The 23,641-nt window shown below is 43.2% G+C and overlaps 1 protein-coding gene and 7 non-coding genes across 8 annotated transcripts in view; 3 read left to right on the top strand and 5 right to left on the bottom strand.

Moving 5' to 3' along the window:
* The window catches only part of LOC137302313 (complement C1s-1 subcomponent-like), a 35,932-nt gene extending 24,799 nt beyond the window's left edge, over nucleotides 1-11,133 (bottom strand). The window contains exons 1-4 of the mRNA XM_067971952.1: nucleotides 10,265-11,133; nucleotides 6,185-6,359; nucleotides 3,572-3,694; nucleotides 948-1,069 (exon numbers count right to left, since the gene is read on the bottom strand). Of these exons, the coding sequence (XP_067828053.1) occupies nucleotides 948-1,069; nucleotides 3,572-3,694; nucleotides 6,185-6,359; nucleotides 10,265-10,501 (657 nt within the window). The 5' untranslated portion in view covers nucleotides 10,502-11,133. The remainder of the gene's footprint in view (nucleotides 1-947; nucleotides 1,070-3,571; nucleotides 3,695-6,184; nucleotides 6,360-10,264) is intronic.
* Nucleotides 11,134-15,079: 3,946 nt separating this feature from the next.
* Nucleotides 15,080-15,167, bottom strand: trnap-cgg (transfer RNA proline (anticodon CGG)). The gene is given in 2 exon segments: nucleotides 15,080-15,115; nucleotides 15,132-15,167. It is a non-coding gene; the product is annotated as a tRNA-Pro (tRNA).
* A 2,438-nt stretch (nucleotides 15,168-17,605) lies between these two features.
* trnan-guu (transfer RNA asparagine (anticodon GUU)) lies at nucleotides 17,606-17,679 on the top strand. The gene has a single exon. It is a non-coding gene; the product is annotated as a tRNA-Asn (tRNA).
* Nucleotides 17,680-18,088: 409 nt separating this feature from the next.
* On the top strand, nucleotides 18,089-18,161 carry trnav-aac (transfer RNA valine (anticodon AAC)). Its single transcript has one exon. It is a non-coding gene; the product is annotated as a tRNA-Val (tRNA).
* A 2,185-nt stretch (nucleotides 18,162-20,346) lies between these two features.
* On the bottom strand, nucleotides 20,347-20,429 carry trnal-cag (transfer RNA leucine (anticodon CAG)). The gene has a single exon. It is a non-coding gene; the product is annotated as a tRNA-Leu (tRNA).
* Nucleotides 20,430-20,507: 78 nt separating this feature from the next.
* trnak-cuu (transfer RNA lysine (anticodon CUU)) lies at nucleotides 20,508-20,580 on the bottom strand. The gene has a single exon. It is a non-coding gene; the product is annotated as a tRNA-Lys (tRNA).
* A 1,460-nt stretch (nucleotides 20,581-22,040) lies between these two features.
* Nucleotides 22,041-22,113, top strand: trnav-uac (transfer RNA valine (anticodon UAC)). Its single transcript has one exon. It is a non-coding gene; the product is annotated as a tRNA-Val (tRNA).
* Nucleotides 22,114-22,772: 659 nt separating this feature from the next.
* Nucleotides 22,773-22,844, bottom strand: trnaw-cca (transfer RNA tryptophan (anticodon CCA)). Its single transcript has one exon. It is a non-coding gene; the product is annotated as a tRNA-Trp (tRNA).
* Between the last annotated feature and the right edge of the window lie 797 nt (nucleotides 22,845-23,641).

Raw genomic sequence — 23,641 nt, 5'->3', positions numbered from 1 at the left:
AAATAAAAGGAAGGAAAGAAGGAAAAAGGAAAAGAAGGAAGGAAAGAAAGAAGGAAAAAAGAAGGGAGGAAAAAAGAAAAGGAAGGAGAGAAGGAAAAAGGATAAGAAGGAAGGAAGGAAAAAGGAAAAGGAAGAAAGGGAGGAAAAGGGAAAAGAAGGAAGAAAGGAAGGAAGGATGATATATCGGTAGAAAGACAGAAAGAAAAGCACTTCACAGGGAAGTGAGGGAGCGCCTGGTGTGAGGGACAGTATAGAGGGAGTTGAACTCTGTGTCTAACCCGCATTGTACCGACCGGCCAGTGTTTGATTGCTCCGTGTATAGTGTATAGGGAGCTATACTTCTATCTGACCTGTGCTTTATCTGACTCATTGTAAACAATTTTACAACACCAAGTTATAGTCCAGCAATTTTATTTTAAATTCACAAGCTTTCGGAGACTTCCTCCTTCCTCAGGTAAATATTGATGGAAAAAGAAAAGAAGAAAGGAAGGGAGGAAGGAAAAAAGAAAGAAGGGAGGAAAAAAGAAAAGAAGGAAGGAAGAAAAAAGGAAGGAAGGAAAAAGGAAAGGAAGGAAGGAAGAAAGGAAAGAAGGGAGGAAAAAAGAAAAGGAAGGAAGGAAAAAGGAAAAGAAGGAAGGAAGGCAAGAAGGGAGGATAAAAGAAAAGGAAGGGAGAGAGGAAAAAAGAAAAGGAAGGGAGGAAAAAAGAAAAGGAAGGGAGAAAATAGAAAAGGAAGGGGGGACTTCCTCAGGTAAATTTTATCTGACTCAATCACACATTATAGAGAAACGTTTACTGGGTGTGTTTAATGTTCTGAGCCGCGCTGTATGTGATCTGGATACTGGCCATGCAGTTTAACTGTCCCAGTAGATTAGTGAGAAACGCCGTTGAGATATAACGCAATGAACGAGGAAAACAACGAGAAAAGGCCGACGTTAAATACTCACCTCGACTATTTCATATCCTCGGACACAAGTCACCTTTACCGTGTCTTGGAAATTGAATTTCAGCCACGGGGGCTGCAGAATGGTGTTTGCTAAAACTCGATTGGGACAGATTGTTTGCACTTCTGTAGGGAAAAGCAAATACAGGCAACAGACCTCTTGGCTAAAATAATTCATTCTATTAATGTTAAAAGTCGTTTTGCCCTCTGGTTCTTTTGCCGATCACCTTAAATCTGTGTCCTCTGGTCACCCACCCTCCTGCCACTGGAAGCAGTTTCCCATTACTCCGCACACCTAAAGTTTTTCATCTATCCCCATTCTAGTAAATCTCCTCTACGTCCTCTGTAGGACCTCGACACCCTCTCTAAAGTGTGGTGTCCAGAATCATAGAATCATAGAAGTTACAACATGGAAACAGGCCCTTCGGCCCAACATGTCCATGTCGCCCAGTTTATACCACTAAGCTAGTCCCAATTGCCTGCACTTGGCCCATATCCCTCTATACCCATCTTACCCATGTAACTGTCCAAATGCTTTTTAAAAGACAAAATTGTACCCGCCTCTACTACTGCCTCTGGCAGCTCGTTCCATACACTCACCACCCTTTGAGTGAAAAAATTGCCCCTCTGGACCCTTTTGTATCTCTCCCCTCTCACCTTAAATCTGTGCCCCCTCGTTATAGACTCCCCTACCTTTGGGGAAAGATTTTGACTATCGACCTTATCTATGCCCCTCATTATTTTATAGACTTCTATAAGATCACCCCTTAACCTCCTACTCTCCAGGGAATAAAGTCCCAGTCTGTCTAACCTCTCCCTGTAAGTCAAACCATCAAGTCCCGGTAGCATCCTAGTAAATCTTTTCTGCACTCTTTCTAGTTTAATAATATCCTTTCTATAATAGGGTGACCAGAACTGTACACAGTACTCCAAGTGTGGCCTCACCAATGCCCTGTACAACTTCAACAAGACATCCCAACTCCTGCATTCAATGTTCTGACCAATGAAACCAAGCATGCTGAATGCCTTCTTCACCACCCTATCCACCTGTGACTCCACTTTCAAGGAGCGATGAATCTGTACTCCTAGATCTCTTTGTTCTATAACTCTCCCCAACGCCCTACCATTAACGGAGTAGGTCCTGGCCCGATTCGATCTACCAAAATGCATCACCTCACATTTATCTAAATTAAACTCCATCTGCCATTCATCGGCCCACTGGCCCAATTTATCAAGATCCCGTTGCAATCCTAGATAACCTTCTTCACTGTCCACAATGCCACCAATCTTGGTGTCATCTGCAAACTTACTAACCATGCCTCCTAAATTCTCATCCAAATCATTAATATAAATAACAAATAACAGCGGACCCAGCACCGATCCCTGAGGCACACCGCTGGACACAGGCCTCCAGTTTGAAAAACAACCCTCTGCACCCACCCTCTGTCTTCTGTCGTCAAGCCAATTTTGTATCCAATTGGCTACCTCACCTTGGATCCCATGAGATTTAACCTTATCCGGTGACTGTTCTCGCAAGGCTAAGTAGACCTAAATGAGGGAGGGAGGGAGGAAGGAGGGAAGGAAGGAGAGAGGGAGGGAGGGAAGGGAGGAAGGAGGGAAGAGAGGGAGGGAGGAAGGAAAGAAGGAGGGAGGGAAGAGAGGGAGGAGGGAGGAAGGGAAGGAAGGAAGGAGGGAGGGGAGGAAGGAAGGAGGCAGGGAAGGAAGGAAGGAGGGAAGGAAGGAAGGAGAGAGGGGAGGAAGGAAGGAGGGAGGAAGGGAAGGAAGGAAGGAGGGAGGAAGGGAAGGAAGGAGGGAGGGAGGGGAGGAAGGAAGGAGGGAGGGAGGGAGGGAGGAAGGAAGGAGAGAGAGAGGGAGGGAGGAAGGAAGGAGGGAGGAAGGAAGGAAGGGAGGGAGGAAGGAAGGAAGGATGGAGGGAGGGAGGAAGGAAGGAGGGAGGGAAGGGAGGAAGGAGGGAGCGAGGGAAGGGAGGAAGGAAGGAAGGAGGGAGGAAGGGAAGAAGGAAGGAAGGAGGGGGGAGGAAGGAAGGAGGGGGGGAGGAAGGAAGGAGGGAGGGGGAGGAAGGAAGGAGGGAGGGAAGGGAGGAAGGCAAGGAAGGAAGAAAGGAGGGAGGGAAGGGAGGAAGGAAGGAAGGAGGAAAGGGAGGAAGGAAGGAGGGAAGGGGGGGAAGGAAGGACTGACTGACTGCAGGACTGCCTCACTGTGTGAAGTCATAAGTGGGTGGAAAGCTGAACTGAGTGATCTCAGGGACAATACCCCGCCATGGATTATTACACAGTAACTTCTAATACAAGTCACTGTGCAGTTGAATAACTTTTCCAAGCTCCTTCTGCAAAGTTCTATACCTAGAGGGTAAATTATGCCGATGCACATCTAACTGTATCCCACCATCATCCAGTGACCTTAAAAGAGGAGAGTGCAGCAGTGGGAAAGATGTTCGTTGGAGGGGACAGCAGATATGGAAATCCTTCTTAAGTCCACGAAATAGAGATTTTATCGTAGGTTACTACAATTTAATGCAAAGGGTGTTATGTTTGACATTGCAATAATTTAGAAGCAAAATATAATAACGGGTTTGGTTTGATTTCCCCAAAACACACCCAAACTTACTTTTACAGTTCTGCTTGTCGCTCTGAATCACAAATCCAAGCGGGCAGTAGCAGTAATATCCACCGATAGTGTTCCCGCAGTAATGACTGCACCCGTGGGCCTCAAGCTCACACTCGTTGACATCTGGGCAGAAAAGACCCAGTAATTGAAAGAGGAAAAGGAACAACAATTAGACTTCTGAGTGAAGGAGAATTTAGATTACACAGAACTTACAGCACAGAAACAGGCCATTCGGCCCAACTGGTCTATGCCAGATTTTATGCTCCACATGAGCCTCCTCCTTCTCTACTTCATCTCACCCTATCAGCATATCCTTCTATTCCTTTCTCCCTCATGGACTTATAGAAGATAATGTCTTCTATCCATTGTAATGAAATTGTAAATGTGTTCTTTAAACTCACAGTTGTGCTTAGCAAAAGAATCCTCCTCCTCACAATCGTAAAATATTTTTTAAAAATAATTCTCGGGATGTGGGCGTCGCTGGCAAGGTTGGCATTTATTGCCCATCCCTAGTTGCTCTTGAGAAGGTGGTGGTGGGCCCTCTTATTGAACACTGTAGTCTTAATGGTGAAGATACTTCCACAGTGCTGTTATGCAGAGATTTCCAGGATTTTGATCCAGAGACAATGAAGGAAGGGTGATATATGTCCAAATGAGGATGGTGTGTGACGTGGAAGGGAATTTGGAGGTGGTAGTGTTCTAATGTACCTACTGCCCTTGTCCTTCTAGGTGGTAGAGGTCGCGGGTTTGGGAGGTGCTGTCGAAGAAGCCTTGGTGAGTTGCTGCAGTGCATCCTGTGGATGGTACACACTGCAGCCACGGTGTGCCGGTGGTGGAAGGAGTGAATGTTTAAGGCAGTGGATGGGCTGTCGATTAAGTGGATTACTTTGTCCTGGATGGTGTCGAGCTTCTTGAGTGTTGTTGCAGCTGCACTCATCCAGGCAAGTGGAGAGTGTTCCATCACACTCCTGACTTGTGCATTGTAGGTAATGGAAAGGCTTTTGAGGAGTCAGGAGGTGAGTCACTCGCCACAGAATACCTGCTCTTGTAGCCAAGGCACTTATGTAGCTAGTCCAATTGAGTTTCTGGTCAATGGTGACCCCTAGGATGTTAAGGGTGGGTGATTCAACGATGGTAATGCTATTGAATGTCAATGGAAGTAGGTTAGGCTAATAATTCATAATTGAATAATGAACAAAGCAATAAAAACATGCACATTTTCTACAGTGGTGTAAAAATCCTTTTTGCATGCCACAATTGAAATAAAGATATCTGTCGGTGTTTTTTTTTCTGAAGGAAGTAAATAACACACCTGTCTGGAACCGGAATATTCGCAAGGCGAGCTTGGGATATTTGTAACATTTTGTCGATAGTGTAAAATGTGCTATCTCGGATCGGTCGTCAATGTGAAGGAAAATCAGGCTTGGTGCACAGTGGGCGACTAACTCCATAAATGCCCATTTTATACTATCGCCAAAATTAAAATGACCCCCCACCCCCGAACGTGCTTCCTCTTCTCACACATCTAAAGTATACTGTGTGTGGATGAGCAGAGACCGAGGGGGTTCAAATAAATCATTCCATCAAAGTGCGAATGCAGGTAGAAAAAGATAAATAAAGGCCAATAGTATTTTAGTTTTGATCCACATGGGCGCAGAAAACAAGAGAAAAGAAGGAATGATTAATGTGTCCATCATCTATCTATCTATCTATCTCTCTAGATCTATCTATCCATCTATCTATCTCTATCTTTCTATCTCTGTCTCTATCTATCTATCTATCTATCTATCTCTATATCTATCCATCTATCTCCATCTCTCTATCTCTGTCTCTCTCTATCTATCACTCTATCTCTGTCTCTCTCTATCTATCTAGCTCCATCTATCTCTCTCTATCTATCCATCTATCTATCTATCGATCTATCTCCATCTATCGATCTATCTCCATCTATCGATCTATCTCCATCTATCGATCTATCTCCATCTATCTCTATCGATTTCTGTCTCTATCTATCTATCTATCTATCTATCTATCTATCTATCTATCTATCTATCTATCTATCTATCTATCAACCTATCTATCTATCCACCTATCTATCTATCTATCCATCTTTCTATCTCTACAATCCATCTATTTATCTATATGCTACTAAATCTCCTTTGGCATTGCTCAGAGTTGGTCTTGGGGTTGTAGCTCACTTCTGACATTCAGCTTCCCAGCTGGCCCATTCTATGAAGACTGCTGCTCAGGATCTCTTCGTGAGAACCCGGGGAATTGTAGCTGCTTGTAAATTTCTGAGTTCAATTCGACACCAGCGAATTGCTTGTAAATATCTGATGGCAGGTAAATAAAGAGTTTCTGGAGCTTGATGGGTCAAAATACAAGGAAGGCTAGTGATAATCATCCTGGTTCGGAAGTGTGAAAATAATCAAGTTAAAGACCTTCCAGGCTCCATCTCACTTAAGTTGTGAAGTAGTGCCAATTGTGACCATAATGTAAGCTGTGTTTGTGGGTAAAGCAAACATCACCCAAGTAACAAGGTCTAGTCTTGACCCTGTCATCCAGCATTATTCATTACTATGCCCCGGTCAAACTCTACAGTGTGTAACTTACCAACACGTGAATAGAGTGCCAGAAACCCAGTGAATGGTTTGGTTTCAGAATCTGTCGACGTAAATAAAACCCTCAGAGAGTTACTGGTAGAATAGTACTCGTGCAGTCCTGGGTCACTTCCATCATCTTCCCGCTTGCCACACAGCCTAGCCAATTCTTTCTCCTCTGATAGGATCTGTTGTAAAAGTAATAGTATTAATAATAAATCATCACCACACACATTCAGTGTAATGTGCTTAAAACTCCACAAAAAGGGTGAGTATCGCTTTTAATGCCTGGTGGAAAATGAGCGGTATTGGATTGGTCGGCCGTTTTGTACCCCACCTGATTTTCACCAATGGAAATGAAAATATGGGGGGGGGGGGGGAGGGGAGGGGCTCTCCGCCACCACCCGTTTACCGCCTGGCGGTAAAAGTGGAAATTCACGGCAAAAAGACAAGAATGAACTGTTGGCCAGGGGCTGCAGAAGGTAACCTGAGACGTCAGCTGCTGATACACACAGGCAGGAATGACTTTTGAACTAAAGTAACCTGAGTTCAGTCCTGGCCTCAGCTGGCTGGAACCGGTTTGAATTAACCAAGTTTTGTGAAAGACAAAGGAAATGTGATAAGACACAAGTCCTTATTTAGAAAAGGAGTAATGAGGTAATGCTACCTAAGTCCTTGGGACAGAGCCAATGAAGAGAAGACACAGGGTAACCAGAAAGCTTAAACCAACGAAACAGGGAGACAGCACAGCCTGAAGAGATAAGATTCGGAATAAGAATGAAGGATCTGGGGCGTGGAGCCAGAGCGAAGACTCCGGAGACCAACCATCGCAGAAGTGGAAGACCCTACGTCAGGGACGTAGAGACGAAGTCAAGAGAGAGAGAGAGAGAATGGAACGCCTGGCCAGCGTCAGCTCTCCTTTTCGGGTATTATTCTTTATATTCTGTGACCACTCAGGGAGTGTCAGAGAAACCTAGTGGGTGTGCGTTTAGACCTTAGATTGGGTATAAGACTGTATAACCTGGTGTAAAGTGCATGCCTATATCTAACCAGACGTATAAGCTATATGTATATGATCTAACGGCGTGAATAAAGCGAATTGAGAATTAAGAGAGAATTGACTCTTCTCCTCTGTGTACTAAGCCAGTAACCGTAACCGGCAACCTCCGGTCAACAGAACATACAAAATACAGTTGTCTATGAACTCGACTCCTTTCAATGGCCATTGGTGTTTCTAAACACATCAAGAGGTCCAGATTGCTGTGCGAGATTATTAATGGACACTTCAATCAATTCTTCTCTTTGTTTAGGAAACTGTTAACCAATTTAAAATAAATGGAGTTAACTATTCATAAATTGTCTGCTTAGGCTTTATTAAAATGGATGTGTCTACATGGAAAGCAAAATCGGTTGGGGTGTATAGGGAAGACTTTGGAACCACATGGAATTGGAATTTCCCTGTCACATTTCCCTGTTGGCTCCAAATCAACCATAAGGCTTCCACCAAATAGCTGCTCACTACTATATACACATCAGCTTACATAATTTGAGTCTTTGGGGGGCCCTATTAATCTTCTGGGGTATCTCAGTCGAGTATGATCTTGATGTTAGCCAATATGCTCATGGGCATTCTGGATGATTCAATTAGGTGGATAGACTGGAGAAGCTGGGGTTGTTTTCCTTAGAGCAGAGAAGGTTAAGGGGAGATTTAATAGAGGTGTTCAAAATTATGAAGGGTTTTGATAGAGTAAATAAGGAGAAATTGTTTCCAGTGGCAGAATGGTCCATAACCAGAGGACACAGATTTCTGATAATTGGCAAGGAATCAGAGGGGAGATTTTTTTTAGGCAATGATTTATAATGATCTGGAATGCGCTGCCTGAAAGGGCGGTGGAAGCTGATTCAATAGTAACTTTCAAAAGGGAATTGGATAAATACTTAAGAACATAAGAACATAAGAAATAGGAGCAGGAGTAGGCCAATCGGCCCCTCGAGCCTGCTCCACCATTCAATAAGATCATGGCTGATCTGATCCTAACCTCAAATCTAAATTCATGTCCAATTTCCTGCCCGCTCCCCGTAACCCCTAATTCCCTTTACTTCTAGGAAACTGTCTCTTTCTGTTTTAAATTTATTTAATGATGTAGCTTCCACAGCTTCCTGGGGCAGCAAATTCCACAGACCTACTACCCTCTGAGTGAAGAAGTTTCTCCTCATCTCAGTTTTGAAAGAGCAGCCCCTTATTCTAAGATTATGCCCCCTCGTTCTAGTTTCACCCATCCTTGGGAACATCCTTACCGCATCCACCCGATCAAGCCCCTTCACAATCTTATATGTTTCAATAAGATCGCCTCTCATTCTTCTGAACTCCAATGAGTAGAGTCCCAATCTACTCAACCTCTCCTCATACGTCTGCCCCCTCATCCCCGGGATTAACCGAGTGAACCTTCTTTGTACTGCCTCGAGAGCAAGTATGTCTTTTCTTAAGTATGGAGACCAAAACAGTATGCTGTATTCCAGGTGCGGTCTCACCAATACCTTGAATGGGAGAAAATTGCAGGGCTCTGGGAAATAGCTGAGGGGAGTGGAACTAATTGGATAGATTTTCAATGAGCCAGCACAGGCATGATGGGCCCAATGGCTTCCTTCTATGTTGTAAGATTCTATGATTCTTTGGCTTGTTAGACAATGAAGGCATCCGGAGTGTTCCTTCCGCCATGTGAGTTGGGGGCACAGACCAAAGAGCTGAGTTGCGGACCCCTTGATCTGGTTCATAATTGCCGGTTAGTTTATCAACAGAGCATTGGGGGGGAGGTCGTTTTTATGGAGTGAACACTGGGTGACTGAACAATGAAAAGGCAGTTAGTTATATTGCTTCTCACTGCAATCCTTTCATCACATGAAGTGTGTATATGTGTGGATGTGTGTGTGTGTGTGTTCGTTCTTGTGTGTGTGTTTGTGTGTGTGTTTGTTCTTGAGTGTGTTTGTTCTTGTGTATGTGTTTGTTCTTGTGTGTGTGTGTTTTTGTGTGTGTGTTTGTGTGTTTGTGTTTGTGTGTTCTTGTGTGTGTGTGTGTGTTTGTACTTGTGTGTATTTTTGTGTGTGTGTGTTTGTTCTTGTGTGTATTTGTGTGTGTTTGTTCGTGTGTGTTTGTGTGTTTGTTCTTGTGTGTTTGTGTGTGTGTGTTTGTTCTTGTGTGTGTGTGTGTTTGTTCATGTGTGTGTGTATTTTTGTGTGTGTGTTTGTTCTTGTGTGTATTTGTGTGTGTTTGTTTGTTCATGTGTGTGTGTATTTTTGTGTGTGTGTTTGTTCTTGTGTGTATTTGTGTGTGTTTGTTCGTGTGTGTTTGTGTGTTTGTTCTTGTGTGTTTGTGTGTGTGTGTTTGTTCTTGTGTGTGTGTGTGTTTGTTCATGTGTGTGTGTATTTTTGTGTGTGTGTTTGTTCTTGTGTGTATTTGTGTGTGTTTGTTTGTTCATGTGTGTGTGTATTTTTGTGTGTGTGTTTGTTCTTGTGTGTATTTGTGTGTGTTTGTTCGTGTGTGTTTGTGTGTTTGTGTGTGTGTGTTTGTTCTTGTGTGTGTGTGTGTTTGTTCATGTGTGTGTGTGTTTGTGTGTGTGTGTATTTTTGTGTGTGTGTTTGTTCTTGTGTGTATTTGTGTGTTTGTTCTTGTGTGTGTGTTTGTGTGTTTGTTCTTGTGTGTGTGTTTGTGTGTGTGTGTGTGTTTTTGTGTGTGTGTGTGTTTGTGTGTGTGTGTGTGTGCAGATGATGGACGAGTACACGATCAAAACCACTTCTGGAGCCTCGGGGGCTCTTTGTTGTAATGGAACACGTTGTCCTGACTCAGCCATGAAGATTAAGGAGTTTCCAAAGCCCAGCCCTTGGGGTCGGGTATAGGTCGGGGACGTCCGTCTTCAGAAGAGCAAAGTAAAGAGAAATTTAAGGAAACCTAGCCGATTCCACTGCTCCACAGATCGTTCATAATCTACTTCCTCAACTTCAAGTCATTCCTTCCTCAAGGGAACATCCTCTGACAGTCCAGTGTGTCCCACGCCCACTGCACGAATTACAGCGATCACGAACGCAGTCACATTACCTTTATGTGGTTTGTTTGACATCCTTCCGATCTTTCAATGTCGACGTAGGGTACATAAATTTTGATAATGTAACCTTGTGGTGCTGAGATGTCCCAGGCCTCATTGCTGTTAGCTGGATATCGCAGGGGGTGGTTGGGAGAGGAGAGTTCTCCAAAAGGCTGATTGAGATGAATGGTACCGGATGCGGGAATCATTAGTAACATAAATACAGGTGGCCTGTGGGAAATCAATGACATATCTCTGTTAGGACTGATCGGAGCAATTCTCAGAAACAGATAGAAAAATCATCCCCAATGGATGCACACACAGACACAACAACCCGCATTAATATCGCGGCTTTAACCTCACTGTGTATTTGTTTGGGTGTGTGTGTGTCACTGAGTATTTGTATGGGTCTGTGTGTTTGTCTGTGTGTGTGTGTGTGTGTGTATTTGTATGGGTCTGTGTGTGTGTATTTGTATGGGTGTGTGTGCCTGTGTCTCTGTGTATTTGTATGGGTCTGTGTGTGTGTATTTGTATGGGTCTGTGTGTGTGTCTGTGTGTGTATTTGTATGGGTCTGTGTGTGTGTCTGTGTGTATTTGTATGGGTCTGTGTGTGTGTCTGTGTGTATTTGTATGGGTCTGTGTGTGTGTGTCTGTGTGTATTTGTATGGGTCTGTGTGTGTGTGTGTGTCTGTGTGTGTATTTGTATGGGTCTGTGTGTGTGTCTGTGTGTATTTGTATGGGTCTGTGTGTGTGTGTGTCTGTGTGTGTATTTGTATGGGTCTGTGTGTGTGTCTGTGTGTGTATTTGTATGGGTCTGTGTGTGTGTATTTGTATGGGTCTGTGTGTGTGTGTGTGTCTGTGTGTGTATTTGTATGGGTCTGTGTGTGTGTGTCTGTGTGTGTATTTGTATGGGTCTGTGTGTGTGTGTGTCTGTGTGTGTATTTGTATGGGTCGGTGTGTGTGTATTTGTATGGGTCTTTCTGTGTGTGTGTGTGTGTGTATTTGTATGGGTCTTTCTGTCTGTGTCTGTGTGTGTGTGTGTCCGGACACGGCTGAAACAGCCCACATCAGTTCCTTAAAATAAACCAGTATATGAAAAAAATGCAAATTAATCTTTAATTGGTTGATAAATAATTGGTTTAAGTATTTTTCTCTGTTCGATAAAAGCTAAATTCAAGACGGTAAAATATTAGAAAATGTACATGATAAACCTTTATGTAAAAATATATTTTATCAATTTAAAAGTTCCCTTTGAAAGCGGCTAATTTATTAACGATCTTGAGATAACAACTACATTTTCGTTTAAATGAACATTTCTTTGGAATAAAACACTACACCAGTGAAATGCTTATTAGGCATTCATTACATTGGGGATTTCTTTATAACTTACCACATGTTTTCTTCGTCGAAAGTTGGACAGAGCAAATGATTGATTTATTAAAACCCGGGGCTCCTGAAATGTACCTTTCTCTGTAAGTTAATATTTTCTCTCAAACAGGCGGCTGAGCGGCCAGACTCGACCTTTACCTTCCCTTTGAACTTTAACATCTCGATTGCAAATATTTGGTTAGAGATTAGAGAATTAGAATTTGCTAATTTACCTCCTGCTCATGCTTTAATATTGTATTTTTTGATAAAGATTAGAAAGTTATTTGATAAACTTGAGTAATGAAGGAGGAGAGACAGAAAACGATAGAGAAACAACAACAGAGAAAAGGGCAATAAACAGGTGGAGAGAGAAACCGATATAGAGAGATAGATGGATAGAGAGATAGAGAGATAGATGGATAGATAGGTAGAGAGATAGATGGATAGAAAGATAGATAAATGGATAGAAAGATAGATAAATGGATAGAAAGATAGAGAGATAGATTGATAGAGAGATAGATAAATGGATAGAGAGATAGAGAGATAGATTGATAGATATATAGATAGATAGATATATGGATGGATAGATAGATGGATGGATAGATAGATGGACAGATAGATAGATGGATAGAGATATAGATAGATAGATTGATAGATAGATGGATAGATAGAAGGATAGATAGATAGATGGAGAGATAGATGGATAGATATATATATATATAAATAGATGGATGGAGAGATATATCGATAGATAGATATATGGATAGAGAGAGATATATATAGATAGATTGATAGATATATAGATAGATAGATTGATAGATAGATTGATAGATAGATAGATTGATAGATAGATAGATTGATAGATAGATGGAGAGATAGATGGATAGATAGATAGATGGAGAGATAGATGGATAGATATATATATATATAAATAGATGGATGGAGAGATATATCGATAGATAGATATATGGATAGAGAGAGATATATATAGATAGATGGATGGATAGAGAGACAGATGGATAGAGAGATATATAGGTAGAAAGATAGATGGATAGATAGAGAGAGAGCTAGGTGGATAGAGAGATATATAGATAGAAAGATAGATAGATAGAGAGATATATAGATAGAGATAGATAGATAGAGGGAGAGATAGATAGATAGATATATATATATATAGATAGATAGAGGGAGAGATAGATAGATAGAGAGATATATAGATAGATGGATAGATAGATAGAGGGAGAGATAGATAGATAGAGAGATATATAGATAGAGATAGATAGATAGAGGGAGAGATAGATGGATAGAGAGATATATAGATAGATAGATAGTTAGCTATATAGATATATAGATAGATAGATAGATAGTTCTATAGATAGATAGATACATTTAAAGCAGTAGAGAGACAACGATAGATACGAATCGGTCGAAGGAGATTTATATTGATTTTTAATAAGGTGAAAATAACAATGGATACAGTTGAAAGAGATAAAGAAACATAAAATTAGTAGAAAGAGAGCACGCTGGACAGATTTACAAATAGAGACAGAGTTAGAGATTGGCAGAAGTAGCGATGGAGAAGTGGAGTGAGTTGGAATATGGGGGCGGGGAGTGGGTGCAGGATAGTCCGTCTTTTTGTGATAGTTTAATTGAAATGTATTAAGTCAATTGAAGATTAATGAGCAATGGGCAGCTACAAATTGCCCGATACAAACTCAAATACCCCTCGCCCCAATAAAGTTATGCTGGTAAAGAAACAAACTCCATTTAAACCCAAACTGAACTGCAACAAATCAGTAAAGGTTACTTCAAAGGCATCTAGTGATGAGCTTCAGACTAAATGTACTGGGGATGTTGTACTGAATTAGCCCGACCATGGAAGGCCCTGCGGTAATATTACATACCACGTGTTTCTCTGCTCTAATGTTGAGAAAAGACTCGAAATTAATTGAATACAACTGCAGTTCCTCAACGGGACTTTCTCCTGCAGCTTCATATCCTCTTAACAGACCCGCCGCCTGTCAAGGTCAACCTGCTTGTCCTGTTCGGACTTTGACATTTCAGTTAATGATTAGTTTTGGGGTACTGGATTAGTTTGAGGTGATGGATTAGTTTGAGGAACACTATTAGTTTGAGGTGCTGGATTAGTTTGAGGTGCTGTATTAATTCGAGGTACAGTATTAATTCGAGGTACAGTATTAATTCGAGGTACAGTATTAGTTTGAGGTACTGTATTAGTTTGAGGTACAGTATTAGTTTGAGGTGCTGCGTTAGTTTGAGGTGCTGGATTAGTTTAAGATTCTGCACTAATTTGAGGTGTTGTATTAGCTTGAGGTGCTCTATTAGTTTGAGATGCTGTATTAGTTTAAGGTGTTGTAGTAGTTTGTGGCATTATTAGTTTCAGATTCTGTATCAGTTTGAGATGCTGTATTAGATTAAGGTGCTGTCTTAGTTTGAGATACTGTTTTAGATTGAGATGCTGTATTAGTTTGAGGTATTATATTAGTTTCAGGTTCTGTATCAGTTTGAGGTACTGAATTAGTTCAAGGTGTTGTATTAGTTTGAGGTACTGTATTAGTTTGAGAAGCTCTATCAGTTTGAGGTGTAATATTAGTTTGGGGTATCTGTATTGTAAGGAAAGAGTTAGTCTTTATATTGTAGTTATATTAACCTTTAGCTTTTGCCTCTTAAGTAAGGAAGCATAAATCTGTTGGGAGAATGAAACTACAATCATAAGACAGATTTGCTTCATTTTATATGCATGCATAGGTTTAATATAGAGACTAGTAGATTCTGAAGTCCAGAAACCCTTGGATTGTAGCTGATATCATAACACTCGTAAGTTTAATTATCCTTTTGAAATAAACAATGCTCTGACAATTATGACAAGGCCTTTAAATCATTCAGGGCTTGTGCGTATGTGTGTCAGACAGCATTGTGTGCTATTCGTCTTACCTGCTTCACAGGGAAGCAGGAGAGGTGTGACATCTGTATGATTGCTACGTATCATTCCAAGCTGAAGCAGCGGGAAAGGGCTGTACTGGTGAGAGATAAACACCATTCTGCTCTCTGGTCGCTGGGCAAGGCCATATGTTTTAACTAACAAGTTCAGAAGTTATAGTTATAATGAATGCCTAAAGCAGAACGCCGAGCTGTGCGGAGGGAGCCTGTTTGCACGACAAGGCTACATCTAGTGTAGGAGTGGAGTTAGGTGATGAGGGAAGTGATACTCTGATAACATAGAAAGTGCTGGAAACCCTCAGCAGGTCAGGCAGCATCTGTGGAGAGAGAAACAGTGTTAGCGTTTCAGCTCGATGACCTTTCATCAGAACCAAGTTGGGCAGTCGTGTTAGGTAATAGTATGAAACCTAGGAATTGTTTCACTCATGTGGGGTGATTTGTGTACTTTTCCGTCTTTGGAAAAAGTTTCAACTGGAAATTCAAGATCATAAGTAAAATAAGGGCTCGTCCGGGATTTGAACCCGGGACCTCTCACATATTTAGACTAACAACCCCGAAGCGAGAATCATACCCCTAGACCAACGAGCCCACTGATAAGGACCAGTGCACTCAAGAGCCGGCCATCGCAAAACCCATTTTGGTGGCTATCCTTGATAAGCAATTATGAGGACAGGTTGCATCGAGCAGACTTGCATTCCTTTGAGTATAGAAGATTAAGGGTTCGAGGATTTCATTTCCACAACATTCACCTGAGGAAGGAGGAAGCCTCCGAAAGCTTGTGAATTTCAAATAAAATTGTTGGACTATAACTTGGTGTTGTAAAATTGTTTACAATTCACTGTGAGTGCAAGAGACAAGTCTGTAGGTGCTGCGTGGCGTCCAATGAATGTCAAAACTTTAAAAGAAGATTCAGGTCCACAAACCTCGCTGGTGGGTAAGAGATTTTTTTGTCAGAGGTTCCAGCCTTGCCTTCATCTCTTGCCCTTTGCGAGGCACTTGTTATGGTTTAACTACAAACTGGGTGAGTTGGTGATCGGGGGGACAGCAGGAGACTCAGCGAGCCCGGGCGAGACACAGAAGAATCTGCCCAAGCCCTGTCCCAATGTAAGTTTGTGGAAGTAAACACTGGAGGGGATGGTCTGAAGTTCCAGTCAAACCCCCTGTCCGGGGACGCCTCGATTTTAAAATTCTCATCCTTGCTTTCAAATCCCACCATGCCCTCGCCCCCCTCTCTATCTCTGTAATCTCCTCCAGCCCTACAACCCTCCGAAATCATGTGGCTACAAGAGCAGGTCAGAGGCTGGGTATTCTGCGGCGAGTGACTCACCTCCTGACTCCCCAAAGCCTTTCCACCATCTACAAGGCACAAGTCAGGAGTGTGATGGAATACTCTCCACTTGCCTGGATGAGTGCAGCTCCAACAACACTCAAGAAGCTCGACACCATCCAGGACTAAACAGCCCGCTTGATTGGCACCCCATCCACCACCCTAAACATTCACTCCCTTCACCACCGGCACACCATGGCTGCAGTGTGTACCATTCACAGGATGCACTGCAGCAACTCGCCAAGGCTTCTTCGACAGCACCTCCCAAACCTGCGACCTCTACCACCTAGAAGGACAAGGGCAGCAGGCACATGGGAACACCACCACCTGCATGTTCCCCTCCAAGTCACACACCATCCAGACTTGGAAATATATCGGCCGTTCCTTCATCGTCGCTGGGTCAAAATCCTGGAACTCCCTTCCTAACAGCACTGCGGGAGAACCTTCACCACACGGACTGCAGCGGTTCAAGAAGGTGGCTCTCCACCACCTTCTCAAGGGGCAATTAGGGATGGGCAATAAATGCTGGCCTTGCCAGCGATGCCCACATCCCATGAACGAATAAAAAAAAAAGATCTCTGCGCTCCTCCAATTCTGGCCTCTTGCGCATCCCCGATTTCCATCGCTCCGCCATTGGCGGCCGTGCCTTCAGCTGCCTCGGCCCTAAGCTCTGGAATTCTCCCCCTAAACCTCTCCGCCTCTCTCTCTCCTTTAACACATACCTTAAAACCTACCTGTTTGACTAAGCTTTTGGTCACCTGTCCCAATATCTCCTTATGTGGCTTAGTGTCAAGTTTTGTTTAATAACGCTCCTGGGAAGCGCCTTGTGAGATTTTACTGCGTTAAAGGCGCTATATAAATGCAGGTTGTGTCCTCTGGTTATCAACCCTCCTGTCAATCCCCATCCATTCTATCAAAATCCCCTCATAATTGTGAACACCTCGATTAAATCTCCCCTTAACCTTTTTTTTTGCTCGAAGGAGAACAATCCCAGCTTCTCCAGTCTCTCCACATAACCCATCCCTGGACACCGATGCAAGGTGAAGGGTTGCAACCAGGTTTGCAAATTATTGCCAGTCGGGAGCTGGACAAACCGGAAGGAACCGAAATGACAAACAGCTTTGTGAGTCTGTGGATGCGCTTTGGGAAACGGAATCAGAGGCCAATAAAGGACTGACCAGACAGGAGGCCAAGAGGGAGCAGAGTCGGCATGTCCCCCTGGAATAGGTCCTCTGATGTTGTGGGTGAAATTAAGAGGTCGGAGCCATTTAAAGCGCTCCCCGTCACTGCAGATCAGGGATCGAAACCTGACATCAGCGTCAGGACGCTCGGAATACTTTTTTTTTATTCGTTCATGGGATGTGGGCGTCGCTGGCGAGGCCGGCATTTATTGCCCATCTCTAATTGCCCCTTGAGAAGGTGGTGGTGAGCCGCCTTCTTGAACCGCTGCAGTCCGTGTGGTGACGGTTCTCCCACAGTGCTACTTCGTAACAGGCAATGCACCGGTGGGCGCGCCGGATGCAGGAGAGCCGGTTGGAGGTGATACCGATGCCAGACCGTTTCCACAAACAATGTCCCATCCTTTATTTCTGGAAAAGTAACACTGATAGTGGACACTTGCATTTCTGTGGCTGCAACATGAAACTTTGGCTCGGTGACACGCTGCTTTAGCGTATCTTGCAAGGAGCGGCACCGGACGGTCTCTGTGGCGCAATCGGTTAGCGCGTTCGGCTGTTAACCGAAAGGTTGGTGGTTCGAGCCCACCCAGGGACGAAAGTTGTACCATTTTTTTTTTCCCCCCCTCTACTTTAGGATTCATTCTGATCGCCCTGAAGCCGGTGGCAGTTTTTAATTCCTGATCTGCAGTAACTGGGAGCAATTTAAACGATCTCTTAATCTCGTTTCAAGTTTTCTAATTTGGCTGCAAGAACACACTCTGTGAACAGTATCACCTGAGCATGCCTGATACGCCATCATTTACACTGATATCAGGCACATGAGGAAAAAAACAGAGAGATGTTTGTGTCGGCGCGATGCTCTGGGATCCCCTGCCTGACCATCGTCACCTGTCCTTCTCTGCAGCCTTCCTAAATGCAGCGCAGTGAATGAGCTCCTGTGCAGTAATACAGTAATAAGTTTGGCTGAAGGGTTATGTCCCTTAACACAAAGTTTCAGGCATCAGGTTTCCGTAGTGTAGTGGTTATCACGTTCGCCTAACACGCGAAAGGTCCCCGGTTCGAAACCGGGCGGAAACATTTTGTAAACCTTTAAAATTGAGTAAATATTTCACGATTCACACCAGCTGGTTAAATGTGAACAAAGTCCTTATCTCCCAGCCCCGTTATATGCAGTCGGCTGGGAGCAGGCGATGAAAGCCAGCGGGGGAGGGGAGGGGTGAAAGCTGCTTCCAACACTGTCTCACACCCGGTGGGACCTGGCGGAGATTTGTATCAGCCCTCACTATTCAACCAAAGTAGGATGATAAATGAAACGGTGTTTGAGAAATATTCATATATTACAAAAAAAGCATCCAGGATCCTGTCTTCAGAGTGCGTGGCGCAAAGGTCTAACTCCAGATCAAAAGGCATCACAGCGGGGGTCACTGTATCTTTCATCGCTCACATGAGACTGGATAATTCCCGAATGAAGGTTTTAATTGCTTTTTCACACACAATAAAAAACAGAAGTTTGCTCTAAACCCTGACTCAGAACCTACCCAGTGGCAGGGAGGGGAGCGCCTGATTACCCTCATTTATTTTATGCAACAAACTGGTATTGATTCAAAAATCGACCTGCAGATGGACACACAGAGAAAAGGCAAACACAGAAACAGACAGTAACTACTTGCATATATATATATATCGCCTTTAACGTGGTCGGACGATTTAAGCTAGGTGAACTTGCTTCAGCTTTCTGAAATGTACTTGTCCACCCTTCAGAGGTCACGGGAAATATATATTTTTGCCTTTCGGAAAAAGACGCGAAAAGCAGAGACATTTTTTTTGTTTTCCACACGGCTGGTGAAATGGCCGGACTATCATAAATTAGGAGTCGCCTTTGAAACATTTAAAGGCAACTGCCTAAAAATCGCTCAGTGCAAATTTAAAATCACGGTTACTATTTATTTAGGTCCTGAAGGTCGAATTTGTTGTTTGTTGCGAAGTTCACCGACTGGGCTAGAGCTTGGCGCCGTTTAAAGGACTCGAACCCACTCAATGCAAAGGATGAACTCATAGCCAGCAGGTCCCGTCAATGATCAAACACCTCCCTTCTTGTTCAATAGAGGGAGCAGAGGCCAGCAACTTTAAGAAATGGAACAGATGCAAGTTCCAAATCTTTTCAATCCAAAGTTATTTCACTTTACTTAAAGTGCCGTGAGGCTGGAAACGGGTTCCCAGATGATTGGCGTTCACCCGTGACTTGTTTTCCGATGTTTGTCCGTCAGGTTTTGCAATTCAATGTGTATTGGATATTGAAGAGATTTCAGGATGACTGCACAGCATACCACGTGTAAAACAACCATCAGAGAGCTGGCACAGGCACGGTGGGCCGAATGGCGCTGTCTTATTCTATGATTCTTATTAATAGATCAATTTCCGCCTTTCTCTGAGCCTCCCTAAATGGAGCGCAGTAATCGTGTCCCTGTGAAATGAATTCCTGAACAGCAACACGGAAATTAGCGTGTCCAAAACTTTGGTTATGCTCCCAACAGGACATTTCCTCTCTAAGTTTGATTAGTTTATCAATTATCTCCCCCCTTTCGATCTTAAATGTCTTTACATATATTTTTTTGATCTCTTCTTCTACTGTCATGCCCACAGTATTAGTCTCCCTGGTAAATACTGAAGCAAAGTGATTATTTAATATTTCTGCCATTTCGCTGTCATTGCCTGTGAGTTTGTCGTGGCCCTATTCCTATCCTAAATTTGCTTTGGCTGTCGATGTGTCTAGAATACTTTGCTTTTTTTGATATTCCTTTTTGCCTTTCTAATAGTTCTTTAGACTTCTTCCCCTGTCTTCTCACATTCCCCTCTCTCCTTTATTGTCTAGTGTGTGCCTTTTTCTTTAGTTTCAATTTTACCCTTATTTCTTTATTCATCCCTGGTGTGTCATTTCTGGCTAGTTTGTTCTTGCATTTTAGTGGGGTATATTTCTCCTGATCGCCGTTTTAAATGTTTCCCACAGCTGTTCCGTTTCTTTATCCAGGTCATTAATATGTCAAACATTTCACCGTTGGAAACTTCTCAAGTCACATATCCATTACAAAGCCAGTTGCTTTTGTGGGAGGAGCAAATCAACTTGGTAATGACATACCCAGGGCTGCATAAAGAAAAAAGGGCATAATAGAAACGAAAGAAAAAGGCACACACTTGACAATAAAAATCAGCTGCAGCCCAATCCACAAATAAAATATTTCCACGTCGTAGTAAAAATAGCAAATGTCAGAAGTGGGATTCGAACCCACGCCTCCAGAGGAGACTGCGACCTGAACGCAGCGCCTTAGACCGCTCGGCCATCCTGACTAACGATTCAATGCTTCATTCTCCATCATTTCTGCACTGTTCGCCAGTGACAGCACCATAAAAGTTTAAAACGACATTCGCCCAACGTGGGGCTCGAACCCACGACCCTGAGATTAAGAGTCTCATGCTCTACCGACTGAGCTAGCCGGGCTTGAGGGCAACTAGCCGCCTTATCCATCATTGCAGCAAGCAGAAGACAGACTCCATTTCCAAATTATTGGAATCAATTCTGAGGGACAGCATAAACTGTCACTTCGAAAGGCGCGGACTAATCTAGGACAGTCAGCATGGATTTGTTAAGGGGAGGTCGTGCCTGACTAACTTGATTGAATTTTTCGCGATGACAAGGAGGATGGATGAGGGTGGCGTAATTGATGTCGCCTACCTGGATTTTAGCAAGGCTTTTGAAAAGTTCCCACATGGCAGACTGGTCAAAAAAGTAAAGGCCCATAGGATCCAAGGGAATGTAGCTTGTTGGATCCAAAATTGGCTCGGTGGCGGGAAGCAAAGGGTGTTTTTGCGACTGGAAGGCTGTTTCCAGTGGGGTGCCGCAGGGCTCGGGCATAGGTCCTTTGCTTTTTGTGGTATACATCAACGATTTGGACTTAAACGTAGGGGGCACGATTAAGAAATTTGCGGGTGACATAAAAATAGGCCGTGTGGTTGATAGCGAGGAGGAAAGCTGTAGATTGTGGGGGTTCAGGCAATTTTTCTGATAACAAAGCAGTCAATCTATCTCTCTTTGAACGAGTACGTGTGTTTGACCTAGCACAGGCATGATGGGCAGAATGATCTCCTCTTGTGGACTAACATAATACGATGATACTCAGTGTTGTCAGACGGAGAAGCAACACATTCCAAATAAGAACAGAGAGAGGAAACTAGTCAAATAGCATAACAGCACGGTGAGATATTGTACTTGAGAAGGATGAGAAGGGATAGTTTATCATGGTGGTAGTCACATAGGGTATCATTTGTGACTTTGATAAGGACCATTCCATGCTGCGACAGGGGCGGAAACATAATTGGAGAGATTCAGCCCGGGCGCGGGCCCTATCGTGCGCGGTGAGACTGGGTGGTGGTGGGGGGGGAGTCAGAGCTGGGACTCACCCGGTGGGAGCAGCATAAAAGTTTAAAACGGTACTCGCCCAACGTGGGGCTCAAACCCACCACCCTGAGATCTTACTCTCGCAATAAGCGTCACTGTAAATCAGTTTTCTCTTGCTCAAAGTTATCTGTTTATTGAAAACAATTTTACAACACCAAGTTATAGTCCAGCAATTTTATTTTAAATTCACAAGCTTTCGGAGATTTTCTCCTTCCTCAGGCAAATGTTTAGAATATGTTTAGAATTTAAAATAAAATGTTTAGAATTTAAAATAAAATTGCTGGACTATAACTTGGTGTTGTAAAATTGTTTACAATTGTCAACCCCAGTCCATCACCGGCATCTCCACATCCTGTTTATTGAAGTACAAGGAAGAGTTTTTAAAGAAAAGGGGATGCAGCCACTGTCTGTATCTCTTGCTGTACTTGAAACAACACAATGCCAAGTGAGAGCAGAGAGAGGACACCATTCAGTTGCCCATTGTGTTGAGTGGGATACCATCGGTTTCCGTAGTGTAGCGGTTATCACGTTCGCTTTACACGCGAAAGGTCCCCGGTTCGATCCCGGGCGGAAACATTATGTTGGAATCTTGCTCTCCATAAACATCCAGACCGATTTATCCTCTCCTACTGAAAAGGGAGTCGGTGGCTGCTCCCTTATTCTTTAAAAGCTGCATCTTTTACTTCATTAAAACAGATAACTTTGAGTGAGAGAAAACTGATCCACAGTGACGCTCATTTCAAGTTTTATTCCCTTTTAATCTGGAAGGTTATATTGGCTTTTTGAAAGGAGTTGGTAGGGTGGGATCGAGAAACGTTTCTCCGCTGGTGGGGGACAAGGTCGACCTAACCAACCATCGACCAAGTGCTCCTGAATTCTAAGGTGCAATGGGAAACCGACCAACAAAAGCCCTTTCATTGACCGTGGAGGTTCAGACAATTTTCTGATAACAAAGCGCTCAATCTATTATCCCGGTGTTTCCGGATACTGTCTGCATCTCTGCCCTGTGTTTATCTCACCATGTCTCCACCTGCAGGGTGGGTTTTTTTTTTGAATGAAGACGTGTGTTTGTCTTCTGTTTGTTGCATTAAATAAACGAGGGCATCAGATGCTTCCCTCCTTGACACAGGGAAAACCAGAGGCAGACTTTAGAGCAGGGTTCTGTTAATTGTGAAGACGCAAGGAAAACATTAATTGCGGAATTATACAAACCAACTCTAGGGGAAAAAAAAGTATGACCCCGACGTGATTTGAACACGCAACCTTCTGATCTGGAGTCAGACGCGCTACCGTTGCGCCACGAGGCCTGGGTGCTGTTATGGGTGTTGGTTTATATCCATGTTTATCAGGCACCGCTTTGTTTCCCCTATATTGGTGGAGTGGATTGGCTTTCAAATCCCCGCCCACTCTCATGTCAGGCAGCATCAGAAGCAGCCTTCACCTGTCAGCGGCAGCATGGCGCTCTCTCCCATCGCCTGCTGTCAGCGGACTGCAGCAAATCCAATTACATTCATCCCGCACCCAGAATTATCACATCACAAGATGTGGGAAACTGCTCAAGATACATAACAGGAGGGGAAACTTCTGAAAAACACTTAGACTTTCGGTGTTTAGACTTCGATTCGAACTGCAGAAAAAGAACGTGTGAAAATATAAACTATGGGTGTGATGTTTATATATGTAGAAAACTGCTCAAAATACATAACAGGAGGGGAAACTTCTGAAAAACACTTAGACCTTCGATGTTTGGACTTTGGTTAGAACTGTAAAAAAGAACGTGTGAAAATATAAATTATGGGTTTGATGTTTATATATAAAGTAAATGTTAGCGGATTTTTCCCGTTACTGTCGCAACTATGGGTTGTTAATCCTTCAACAATAACTTCCGCTTGATTTTAGCCCGAGTGGTTACAAAATAGCAATTTTAATAGATTGACTTACAACAGAGTTACACTACAGCTGTCTTCAACATTACATTCAACAGTATTATTATTATAATATAATTATCTACAGATTACATTAATGACAAGCAATCAACACAACCTGACCTGTCTGCGAATCCAGGTAGATCAGAGCTGACCTTTGCGGACTGCCTGTGGCAATG

Source organism: Heptranchias perlo, chromosome 35, assembly GCF_035084215.1.
Source record: "Heptranchias perlo isolate sHepPer1 chromosome 35, sHepPer1.hap1, whole genome shotgun sequence".
Taxonomy (NCBI): domain Eukaryota; kingdom Metazoa; phylum Chordata; class Chondrichthyes; order Hexanchiformes; family Hexanchidae; genus Heptranchias; species Heptranchias perlo.
Note: the sequence above shows the minus strand (reverse complement) of the source record. Positions and strands in the feature narration are given on the sequence as shown.